The 12,716-nt window shown below is 41.3% G+C and overlaps 1 protein-coding gene across 5 annotated transcripts in view; it reads left to right on the top strand.

Moving 5' to 3' along the window:
• TMEM184B (transmembrane protein 184B) overlaps nucleotides 1–11,701 on the top strand; it is a 122,864-nt gene extending 111,163 nt beyond the window's left edge. For 4 of the 5 annotated variants that reach the window (XM_053721260.1, XM_053721259.1, XM_053721261.1 and 1 more), the window contains 2 exons: nucleotides 5,072–5,095; nucleotides 10,356–11,701. In XM_053721260.1, the coding sequence (XP_053577235.1) occupies nucleotides 5,072–5,095; nucleotides 10,356–10,594 (263 nt within the window). In that variant the 3' untranslated portion in view covers nucleotides 10,595–11,701. The remainder of the gene's footprint in view (nucleotides 1–5,071; nucleotides 5,096–10,355) is intronic. The other variant, XM_053721258.1, reaches the window with a different exon arrangement.
• The last annotated feature ends 1,015 nt before the right edge of the window (nucleotides 11,702–12,716 follow it).

Here is a 12,716-nt window from a genome sequence, read left to right as displayed (position 1 = left end):
ACACAGCTCAGAGGGTATTAGTCGGTATTCTGACACAGGTACAGCATAGCCAGGGGACTTAGCCTGCTCTCCTTTTGACACGCACTTTTTTTTTTTTTTACAGATAACTGTATGCCCTATTCTTGTGAGGGACACAGCCAGGTAAGACTTATACCCTTTATAGCCCTCTGGCAGCTCTAGGGAACCATTTATTTGCAACTCTGGGAAAGTGGTGTATGGCCCTTTAAGAAAACCTCTAACTGCTCTGTGCAGTTAGCAGTCCAATAGGGCACCATCTGGTTTGGCCAGGGGTAATTTATTTAGGGTGTGGGGTATGTTATTTTGGTGCAAAACTTTTACTTTTTGTGCACATTTAGCCTCCCTGAGGCACTCACATTACACCTGGCAGTAGCCCCGCCCACTCAACTTAGTGTTTTTTCTTGTTTACTCTGGAGCTGCTACAGATCAGTTTTTCAGTTATTTACACAATCCAGTGACAAGACCGAGGATTTGGGGGGTGAGTACCCATGAAGGAGCTGCCAGGGGGATCACTAGGGTAGCAGCTTTGGACTCTAGTGTATACTCACTAATATTACATTAGATGTCAGAGGGGTTAATTGGCTTAGTGTAGAGGGCTCGCTACCAATTTTCTTTTATCAGTGTAGATCGGGTGTCTTCTTCATACTCTGCTATATTACACACTATGGGGCAAACTGAATCTGTCCCAACTGATATTAGTTTAAACACTTTAGAGGAGTGATCTACTGATAACCCTCCCTGTACATTATGTGTGTTTTGCAAGTCTGTTCCGGTGTGCTAGGTCAATCAACTCTGTCAGAGCTGTGTACCTCAATTTTTGCATGCAAATTAGCTGCAACCTTCTACTTCATATGAGTATTGTCCTGTGTATGTCACTCAGGGGGCTACTACTGACTTCACCACTGTGTTTAAAAATAGCTTGCACAAGGTTATGCCAGATAATTTAGCAGCTATCCTCAAACTAAGTAAGCATAAACACAAATTTGGGGATTTACCTCAATTTCATGATGTAAATATGCAAAATTCTTCACCTCAGCCTCAAATTCCTGCTCTGTTTCAGAGCTCTGACTCTGAGGATGCAAAAGCATCAAGTTCTGATGGGGAAGTGTCATCTGGTTAACAGGATTCCTGTTCCAGATTCTGAATTTGACAATTATTTCAGATTTAAAATGGAGCATATCTGTAATTTACTTCATGAGGTTTTAAGAACTCTGAGTATTTCTTAGGGTAAATCTTTTTGTATATGTATGAAGTGAAGCACTGATCTTTACCTAAAAACAAGCTGCTCTTGATTAACTATCTCCTTCCTAGATAGTTTTTTTGAACTGACAATTGACAATTTAAAAAAGAGGGTGCTTACAGCGTTTAGGTATTCTCTCTAACTTGTAAAATAGACATTATAATCCACGTCTTAATATATTGGATAAATAATCTTGAAAAGATTTACAAACAGGCAATTTTTATATTGGTTCTATGTATATCATAGACTGTGTATAATTTCAAAATCTCTTAAATAATGCACCCAGAGGTCTAGGAATTGTGGTTAAAATCAATTACAAAACCTTTAATATATGTTCTTTCTTAATTAAAAGATCTAATATAGTGAAATGGTGACTATTATTTAAGACACATTAATGAAGTAGTGACTGATATTAGAAACACAATTTGTGATTTAAACCGATTGATAACCAAAGTTTCATTAACTTGTGCCTATAACTCATAGAACTCCAAATTCAAAACACTGAAAAAAATATAGTGAAAAAATGTAAATTTATTTAATACAAATTTGCCTATATATAACACCTTAATTCATCTTGCGTTCATATATACATATATATATATGGCTTTTAGTTTATGGCTAATATAGATCTCAAGGATGCATATCTGCACATCCCTATCCACAAGGATCACTATCTGTTCCTGAGGTTTTGCATATCTAGACAAACACTACCAGTTTGTCGCTCTTCTGTTTTATTCTGGCTACAGCTCCTCACATCTTCACAGGTGCTTGGTGCATTGTTGGCGGTGATCAAGACTCGGGGGATTTCAATTGCACCATATCTGGACAATACCCTAGTGTCTAGCTATTAATAACAAGCTTGTGTCTTTTCTCCAAGACCATGGTTGGAGAATCAATGTTCCTAAAAGCTCATTATCGCCTGCTACCAGATTCAGTCCTTATATGTCTATTTCTGACAAAACCACGAAAACTAAAGCTTCAGAAGGTGTGTCTCTCCCTGCAAAGTGCTCTATTTCCATCAGTAGCTCAGTGGAGGTGGTGGACCATATGGTAGCTGCTTCAGACGCAGTTCATTTTGCTGATTTCCACTTGTGACCCCTTCAATTATCTATGCTAAATCAGTGGTCAAAGAATTATCCACATTTGGATCAACAGATTGCTCTCGATCTCTGTCAGAAAATCGCTTGGTGGACACAAAGCCCTTCTTTGGCCCTTGGGACATCTTTTCCTTGTCCATTATGGGCCATTGTAATGACTGACACCAGTCTTTCAGGTTGGGGAGCAGTCTGGGATTCTCGAAGAGCACAAGGAGTCTGGTTCCCTCTAGAGGGGAGGTTACCAATCAACAATCTGGAATTCAAAGCAATTCTTTGGGCTCTTCACTTCTGGCCCTTCGTGAAGGAGGAAAAAGTTTATCCATTTCCAATCAGACAATATTGCCATGGTAGTGTACATAAATCACCAAGGGGGTCCCCGCAGTCCACTGGCTATGCAGAAAGTGTCTCGGAATCTGTCTTTGGTAGAAAGGAATCAATGCTTTCTATCAGCAGTTTACATACCAGGTGTGAGCAACTGGAAAGCGGATTACCTCAGCGTTCAATCAATCCATCCAGGATAGTTGTCTCTCTATCAGAACATTTTCAATTGCTTATTGATCAAATGGGATCTACCGGACATAGATCTGATGGCCTCTCACTTCAATCACAAGCTTCCAAAGTATTATGTAAGATCAAAAGATCCAAGGGCTCACATGATAGACGCCTTGGTATGTCCATGGAAATTTCATCTAGCATACCAGTTTCCTCTGTTTGTTCTTCCAAGAGAAATTTCTCGGATCAAACAGGAGTTGGCTTCAGTAATGTTAATTGCTACAGCCTGGCCCCGCAGAACATGGTATGCAGATCTAGTGTAGATGTCCTCATATCCTTGATGGCTTCTTCCTCTGTGACAAGACCTGTTGTCTCAAGGGCCTCTTTTTCATCAAGATCTTGAATCTCTAAATTTAACGGTGTGGAGGTTGAACGCCTAGTTTTGAAACATATAGGTTTTTCAGATTCGGTTATTAACACTCTCTAATTCAAGCCAGAAAACCTGTTGCACAAAATTTAGCACAACATTTGGATGGCATATTTTCAATGGTGCTCTTCTAGAGGGTTTTCTTGGTATGCCTTTAGGATTCCTATAATTCTTCAGTTTTTGCAGGATGGCCTTGACAAGGGTTTGCAAACTCCCTAAATGGTCAAAATTCAGTTTTATCTGTTCTCTTTCATAGGAAGTTAGCTAAACTTCCTGATGTTCAGACCTTTGTCCAGGCGTTAGCTAAAATTAGGCCAGCTATAAAACTTATTTCTCTACCCTGGAAGGTCCTCCGTTTGAGCCGATGCATTCCATTGATATTAAACTTTTATCTTTGAAAGTGCTTTTCTTGTTAGAAACTCTATCGGAGGAGATTGCTGAGTTGTCAGCCTTGTCCTGTGATTCTCGATTTTTAATTATTCACAAAGATAAGGCTGTACTTCATACTAAATATGATTTCCCTCCTAAGGTAGTTTCTTCAGTAAATATCAATCAGGAGATTGTTGTTCCTTCTTTGTGTCTAGATCCTGTTACTTCTAAAGAACAACTTTTACATAATCTAGATGTGGTCAAAGCATTGAAGTTTTATCTTCAAGCTACTAAGACATTTTCCCTATCTTGTTTGTTCATTACTCTGGGACTTGTAAAGGATAAAAGGCTACTAATGTAGCTTTGACCTATTGGCTCAAACAGGTAATTCACAAGGCTTACTTGGTGGAGGGAAAGTCGCCTCCTAATCGCATCACAGCTCTTTTACTAGTTCAGTTGCCACTTCCTAGGCTTTCAAAAATGATGCATCTTTGGAGCAGATTTGCAAAGCTGCAACTTGGTTTTCTCTACATACCTTTTCAAAATTTTACAGATTTTATGTTTTTGCTTCTTCGCAAGCAGCTTTTGGCAGGAAAGTCCTTCAGGCCGCAGTGTCTGATAAATAAGAATTGCCAGAAAATTGTGCTATTCCTTAACATAGACTATCTGCTTGGGTATTAATCCCACATTATGGAGTCCTATGGACCATCATCATTTTACAAAAGAAACATAATATATGCTTACCTGATAAATTATTTTCTTTTGGAATGATGATGGTCCATAGGCCCTGCCCATTTCAAGTTTTAATTTCTCCTCTATAGACCCTGCTTATGTTTTTCCTACCTATTTGTTTCCTATTCTATGCTCGTCTATGTGTTAAACTGAGGAAAGGTAGGAAGGAAATTGAGTTCTTGAGTGGGTTCTTGGCCGCCTCCTAGTGGCAGGAATTATATCCCACATGTTATGGAGTGCTATGGACCATCATCATTCCGAAAGAAAATAATTTATCAGGTAAGCATAAATTATGTTTTTGAGAAGTTTCAGAGACCTAACTTTGACCTTTTATATAAACTAGAGTTGGTTTTACACACCGTCCTGCCTCCTACAGTAATTTTCAGCCATCGTGCAAATATGTACAGGTTATAGGTTTGAAAAAATGTATGAACTGCTGACTTCACATTGGCCATTCTGGCTTATGTAATAAACATTATTTTGTGAGCTAGAACATCGTGCAGTACCATCATGCTGGGTGGGGTTATAGCCAGTTGTGTCATTCATGATTTGCATACAAATGAGCCTCATGACCTTTGGGAGCCATTGTCACCAAGCTTCCTATTACGTGTGACTATAGTGTACTGAACCTTTCTCTTTATTTCTTTATCTGTCATTTCTCTCTCCCCTTGCTTTTGCCCTGGTCATACGCTGCAGCTGTTCCATCTTACGACCCGTATGGTAGGTAAAGCTCTGTCTATCTGCATCTCCTTTTTCAAGCAGAATTTAACCTACTTGTTTGTGTTCATTTTTAAGGCTGAAATTACATAATACTGAAATACGTGCTAGAAATCCCTTACCGTTGTACACTTCCCTTAGTTATAAATCTATTTAACTACCTGATCAATCCAAAACTGTGTGACGCAGCATGGTCATGTGGGTGATCACAAGAATAAGGTTTTTGAAGGAAGCATTTTGTTGTCCTCTATATGTGAAAGTGCAGCACTTAAACATGTTGATTTTTTTTTTGCCTGAAAAATATGAAATAAAAACTTCATTGTATTAGTATTTTTAATTTAATAGTATTAGTTGTGCTCTCGTGAGCATTGACAGGAAGTAAATATCAGGCAGCAAACATTGGCAAGTAGTAAATATCAGCCGGCGAGCATTGGCAGGAAGTAAATATCAGCCGGCGAGCATTGGCAGGAAGTAAATATCAGCCGGTGAGTATTGGCAGGAAGTAAATATCAGCCGGCAAGCATTGGCAGGAAGTAAATATCAGCCGTCAAGCATTGGCAGAAAGTAAATATCAGCCGGCAAGCATTGGCAGGAAGTAAATATCAGCCGGCAAGCATTGGCAGAAAGTAAATATCGGCCGGCGAACATTGGCAGAAGTAAATATCGGCCGGCGAGTATTGGCAGGAAGTAAATAAATATCAGCCGGCGAGCATTGGCAGGAAGTAAATATCAGCCGGCGAGCATTTGCAGGTAGTAAATAAATATCAGCCAGCGAGCATTGGCAGGTAGTAAATAAATATCAGCCGACTGGCATTGGCAGGTAGTAAATAAATATCAGCCGACTGGCATTGGCAGGAGGTAAATATCAGCCGGCGAGCATTTGCAGGTAGTAAATAAATATCAGCCGGCGAGCATTTGCAGGTAGTAAATAAATATCAGCCGGCGAGCATTTATTTGCAGGTAGTAAATAAATAGCCGACGAGCATTGGCAGGTAGTAAATAAATATCAGCCGGCTGGCATTGGCAGTAAGTAAATATCAGCCGGCGAGCATTTGCAGGTAGTAAATAAATATCAGCCGGCTGGCATTGGCAGGAGATAAATATCAGCCGGCAAGCATTTGCAAGAAGTAAATAAATTTCAGCCGGCTGGCATTGGCAAGAAGTAAATAAATATCAGCCGGCGAGCATTTGCAGGTAGTAAATAAATATCAGCCAGCGAGCATTGGCAGGTAGTAAATAAATATCAGCCGACTGGCATTGGCAGGTAGTAAATAAATATCAGCCGGCTGGCATTGGCAGGAAGTAAATATCAGCCGGCGAGCATTTGCAGGTAGTAAATAAATATCAGCCGGCAAGCATTGGCAGGTAGTAAATAAATATCAGCCGGCTGGCATTGGCAGGAAGTAAATATCAGCCGGCGAGTATTTGCAGGTAGTAAATAAATTTCAGCCGGCTGGAATTGTCAGGAAGTAAATAAATATCAGCCGGCGAGCATTTGCAGGAAGTAAATATCAGCCGGCGAGCATTTGCAGGTAGTAAATAAATATCATCCGGCGAGTATTTGCAGGTAGTAAATACATTTCAGCCGGCTGGAATTGTCAGGAAGTAAATAAATATCAGCCGGCGAGCATTTGCAGGAAGTAAATATCAGCCGGCGAGCATTTGCAGGTAGTAAATAAATATCATCCGGCGAGTATTTGCAGGTAGTAAATACATTTCAGCCGGCTGGAATTGTCAGGAAGTAAATAAATATCAGCCGGCGAGCATTTGCAGTAAGTAAATATCAGCCGGCGAGCATTTGCAGGTAGTAAATAAATATCAGCCGGCTGGCATTGGCAGGAGGTAAATATCAGCCGGCAAGCATTTGCAGGTAGTAAATAAATTTCAGCCGGCTGGCATTGGCAAGAAGTAAATAAATATCAGCCGGCGAGCATTTGCAGGTAGTAAATAAATAGCCAACGAGCATTGGCAGGTAGTAAATAAATATCAGCCGGCTGGCATTGGCAGTAAGTAAATATCAGCCGGCGAGCATTTGCAGGTAGTAAATAAATATCAGCCGGCTGGCATTGGCAGGAGGTAAATATCAGCCGGCAAGCATTTGCAGGTAGTAAATAAATATCATCCGGCGAGTATTTGCAGGTAGTAAATACATTTCAGCCGGCTGGAATTGTCAGGAAGTAAATAAATATCAGCCGGCGAGCATTTGCAGGAAGTAAATATCAGCCGGCGAGCATTTGCAGGTAGTAAATAAATATCATCCGGCGAGTATTTGCAGGTAGTAAATACATTTCAGCCGGCTGGAATTGTCAGGAAGTAAATAAATATCAGCCGGCGAGCATTTGCAGTAAGTAAATATCAGCCGGCGAGCATTTGCAGGTAGTAAATAAATATCAGCCGGCTGGCATTGGCAGGAGGTAAATATCAGCCGGCAAGCATTTGCAGGTAGTAAATAAATTTCAGCCGGCTGGCATTGGCAAGAAGTAAATAAATATCAGCCGGCGAGCATTTGCAGGTAGTAAATAAATAGCCAACGAGCATTGGCAGGTAGTAAATAAATATCAGCCGGCTGGCATTGGCAGTAAGTAAATATCAGCCGGCGAGCATTTGCAGGTAGTAAATAAATATCAGCCGGCTGGCATTGGCAGGAGGTAAATATCAGCCGGCAAGCATTTGCAGGTAGTAAATAAATTTCAGCCGGCTGGCATTGGCAAGAAGTAAATAAATATCAGCCGGCGAGCATTTGCAGGTAGTAAATAAATATCAGCCGGCGAGCATTTGCAGGTAGTAAATAAATATCAGCCGGCGAGCATTTGCAGGTAGTAAATAAATAGCCGACGAGCATTGGCAGGTAGTAAATAAATATCAGCCGGCTGGCATTGGCAGTAAGTAAATATCAGCCGGCGAGCATTTGCAGGTAGTAAATAAATATCAGCCGGCTGGCATTGGCAGGAGATAAATATCAGCCGGCAAGCATTTGCAAGAAGTAAATAAATTTCAGCCGGCTGGCATTGGCAAGAAGTAAATAAATATCAGCCGGCGAGCATTTGCAGGTAGTAAATAAATATCAGCCAGCGAGCATTGGCAGGTAGTAAATAAATATCAGCCGACTGGCATTGGCAGGTAGTAAATAAATATCAGCCGGCTGGCATTGGCAGGAAGTAAATATCAGCCGGCGAGCATTTGCAGGTAGTAAATAAATATCAGCCGGCAAGCATTGGCAGGTAGTAAATAAATATCAGCCGGCTGGCATTGGCAGGAAGTAAATATCAGCCGGCGAGTATTTGCAGGTAGTAAATAAATTTCAGCCGGCTGGAATTGTCAGGAAGTAAATAAATATCAGCCGGCGAGCATTTGCAGGAAGTAAATATCAGCCGGCGAGCATTTGCAGGTAGTAAATAAATATCATCCGGCGAGTATTTGCAGGTAGTAAATACATTTCAGCCGGCTGGAATTGTCAGGAAGTAAATAAATATCAGCCGGCGAGCATTTGCAGGAAGTAAATATCAGCCGGCGAGCATTTGCAGGTAGTAAATAAATATCATCCGGCGAGTATTTGCAGGTAGTAAATACATTTCAGCCGGCTGGAATTGTCAGGAAGTAAATAAATATCAGCCGGCGAGCATTTGCAGTAAGTAAATATCAGCCGGCGAGCATTTGCAGGTAGTAAATAAATATCAGCCGGCTCGCATTGGCAGGAGGTAAATATCAGCCGGCAAGCATTTGCAGGTAGTAAATAAATTTCAGCCGGCTGGCATTGGCAAGAAGTAAATAAATATCAGCCGGCGAGCATTTGCAGGTAGTAAATAAATAGCCAACGAGCATTGGCAGGTAGTAAATAAATATCAGCCGGCTGGCATTGGCAGTAAGTAAATATCAGCCGGCGAGCATTTGCAGGTAGTAAATAAATATCAGCCGGCTGGCATTGGCAGGAGGTAAATATCAGCCGGCAAGCATTTGCAGGTAGTAAATAAATTTCAGCCGGCTGGCATTGGCAAGAAGTAAATAAATATCAGCCGGCGAGCATTTGCAGGTAGTAAATAAATATCAGCCGGCGAGCATTGGCAGGTAGTAAATAAATATCAGCCGGCGAGCATTGGCAGGTAGTAAATAAATAGCCGACGAGCATTGGCAGGTAGTAAATAAATATCAGCCGGCTGGCATTGGCAGTAAGTAAATATCAGCCGGCGAGCATTTGCAGGTAGTAAATAAATATCAGCCGGCTGGCATTGGCAGGAGGTAAATATCAGCCGGCAAGCATTTGCAGGTAGTAAATAAATTTCAGCCGGCTGGCATTGGCAAGAAGTAAATAAATATCAGCCGGCGAGCATTTGCAGGTAGTAAATAAATTTCAGCCGGCTGGCATTGGCAGGAAGTAAATAAATATCAGCCGGCTGGAATTGGTAGGAAGTAAATATCAGCGGGCGACCATTGGCAGGAAGTAAATATCAGCCGGCAAACATTGGCAGGAGGTAAATAAATATCAGCCGGCGCACAGTAAATATCAGCTTTAACTTCTCATCTGTTTCCTACAAAAAATGTTTAAATGCTGCTCTTTCATATGAATGATATTTTTTAGTATAGTGTCCTATAAAGTATATCCTCACTTTCTTATACTCTAATTCTTCTGTGCTCCTCTTGTAACAAGTACTGATACCGCTCTAGATGAGAATGGTTTATGTTAACATATACTTTTTTTTGTTTCCTTAACCCCTTGGCTGCTGCAGAGGGCTGAAGCATATTGCTAGGAAATGCATGGCCTTTGTCTTGCAGTCACCAAGTGGCGCAATTACATCTCAGTTCGGGCTACGTTATCTAGCACATGTATACGCACATTTATTGTATATTATACATTCTGTTTGATATAAATGATATAGTATGTTAGGTGAAACTGTAATAGCTGACACATCCTTAAAGGGACCTATACGTGCAAAAAGAAAATGTTCTAATATGTTATTGTACGAATGTGTGTATATAACAATGTGTTTAACTCCTGCAAAAGGTTAAACACATAGTTAAAGTCACATACATGCAGAAAGAGAAGCGCAATGAGCAATACTATTATACTCTAACACATTTGTATTTTATTTTGCACTTTTATGTTTCTTTAAACCTGAGGTTAGCAAGGCTGCCTGGTATTTGCAGCTGCTTTTTAACCCACATGAAGCACCTTTGTCGGCAGGAGATTAGCTGTAGGGAAATGAGATTTACGCCCACATAATGCTACACATATTTACTAATGTTTAAATGTGACATTTCTGTGCAGGACGCTGTGCCCCCATGAAGAGCATCTCTAGTAGCCTGAAGGAAACCATGAATCCTCACGACATTGTGCAAGATGCCATCCACAACTTCTCCCCAGCCTACCAGCAGTATACTCAGCAATCCACACTGGACCAAGGCTCAGGCTGGCGCAATGGGCAGATCATCTCTCGATCACAGAGCCTCTCAGGGGCCCGAGATACAGAAAAGACCCTGCTCCTGAGTTCTGATGATGAGTTCTGATCCAGGTTGCATATAGGCCGGTGACACGGCTAGCGTTCAGACAGCCTGGACATACAGCTGCCTTTTCTTACTTGGCTGAAGGAACATATCTGTGGCCACAAACATCTCTTTTAACCCTCTCTAAGATGCCACTGCTACACAGGGTTAAAAAAGGGGGGAGGATTATAAAGGCCGCTGGTTGCAGGTTGAGAGGAGTTGTGGCCCTTCAGTATGCAGTTGTTTTTCAGCCTCAAAATTTGCTCTATTTATTTTTCCTTTGTGAATTCCCTGATTGTTTAAACCCAGAATGTGACAGTAGATAAGGATCACTTTGCCCATTTTGTGCATCTTGCCAGAGGTAAAACCTCTTTTGGAGGTCATGTGATCTGTTTCCTGGACATCCTCCAACACAGCCGTAGCTCTGACACACAACGTGGAGGGGAGCTATAGGCACCTCGTTCTATAAAATGCACTTCACAGGCGCAACAGCTCCCCAGCGTTTCTGTATGGTGGTCACAGCATTGCAGTCGTTTTGTTTTGTTTTTTTTGTCATTATATAGAGAGGATGTTTTGGAGTCACCTTTTAACTGTGTTTGGTCATATGAAGGTATCAAAACCTACAACAAGCCTGGGAGAGATTTCCAGCAAATATGTAGGCTCTAATTATTGCTGCTACTTTATGTTTGTCGGTTTTATGGGAAAAGCAGCAGCAGAAGATTAGGGTCACTGTCATGGAAGGAAAAGTTCTAACCTCAGAAGTTTTTTGTTTTATTGTTTTTAAAAATTTTACTTGAGCGAGATTTCAACTCTATGTCTTTGAATTTGATAGAGCAGAGGGGAAACGGAAGCAGACAGCCCCTTAGATCTGTTACACGGTATCAGCTTTTGGTTTGTCAGTGGCAGCCTACAGCGCATATAGCATTGTGTAGTCTTTACTAGAGACCAGCAACATGCTTTCAGTTTAAAGGGGCGTTAAACTAAACCTTCATTTAGTACAAAAATATACCATACATTATTTTGCATGTTTTTTTACCCTGTAATTGACCTGCAAAAAGTGTTCTTATTTTATTAATCTCCTCAAATAGGTGCATGTAGTACACGTAGTAAAGTTGCAGTAATTGAAGACTAGGATTTTAGAGTATACAATTTATAGACTTTAATTGTAAGTTAAAAAATAATTTTTAAACCTCCTCTCTTCACTCTTTAAGACAGGTGGCAAAGCCAATGGGAGCTATACAACCCAGCTATTTATGTAATTAGTAGGTGTGTACACCTGGGGGCCAATTTATCAAGTATGTGGCGGACATGATCCGCTGTAACGATCATGTCCGTCAGACATCGATCAATGCCGACCGCATACGCTGTTTGCATTTCTCATTGCACAAGCAGTTCTAGCGAACTGCTTGTGCAAGGTTGCCCCCTGCACATTCGCAGCCAATCGGCCGCAAGTGTCAATCATCCCGATCATATGAGATTGGGCGTATTGATATCCGCAGCCTCAGAGGCAGCGGACAAATTAAGGAGCAGCGGTTTTAAGACCTCTGCTTCTTAGCTCCTGTTTCCAGCGAGCCTGAAGGCTCACGTGGAAACAAGTGCATTAGGCTCAATACGGGCCATGATAAATCGGCCCCCTGGTCTCCTGTTAGAGGCGAAGAGATGATATTGCTACATTATGCATGCACATTTGCAGCCAGTTCTGATGTCATGTGCGTGCGTACCTTCCCTGTCTAACCCCATCACCTTTGTAACTGGAGGCTGGGTGAGCACACCTACAGCACTCAATAGCAGGCCTTGTACAGCTTCTATACCACCCAACTAATCACTGCGTGACAAAGCGAGAGGGGACAGCAATGAATACAGAAGTAATTCTGAGGTAAAAATGGAAATGATGAGCAGTTGTACTTTGAAATTGTGGTCTTTGGTTACTGCGAGTATCCTGCACTTGCCTGACCCTGCTACATACCACACGTGATTGCTTAGAGCAGTGCACATCTAGGCAGAGCAAAGGAGACCAAGAGAACATAACCAAAGAGTATATCTTTTGGGCTGTTCTGAATTTGCTCAACCTAAAAATGTTAATATGAAATGTTTAATATTTATTTGCCTGCAGATCTGTTGCTGTGATGTGGGTAACTGCAGATAT

This window comes from Bombina bombina, chromosome 7, assembly GCF_027579735.1.
Source record: "Bombina bombina isolate aBomBom1 chromosome 7, aBomBom1.pri, whole genome shotgun sequence".
Taxonomy (NCBI): domain Eukaryota; kingdom Metazoa; phylum Chordata; class Amphibia; order Anura; family Bombinatoridae; genus Bombina; species Bombina bombina.
Note: the sequence above shows the minus strand (reverse complement) of the source record. Positions and strands in the feature narration are given on the sequence as shown.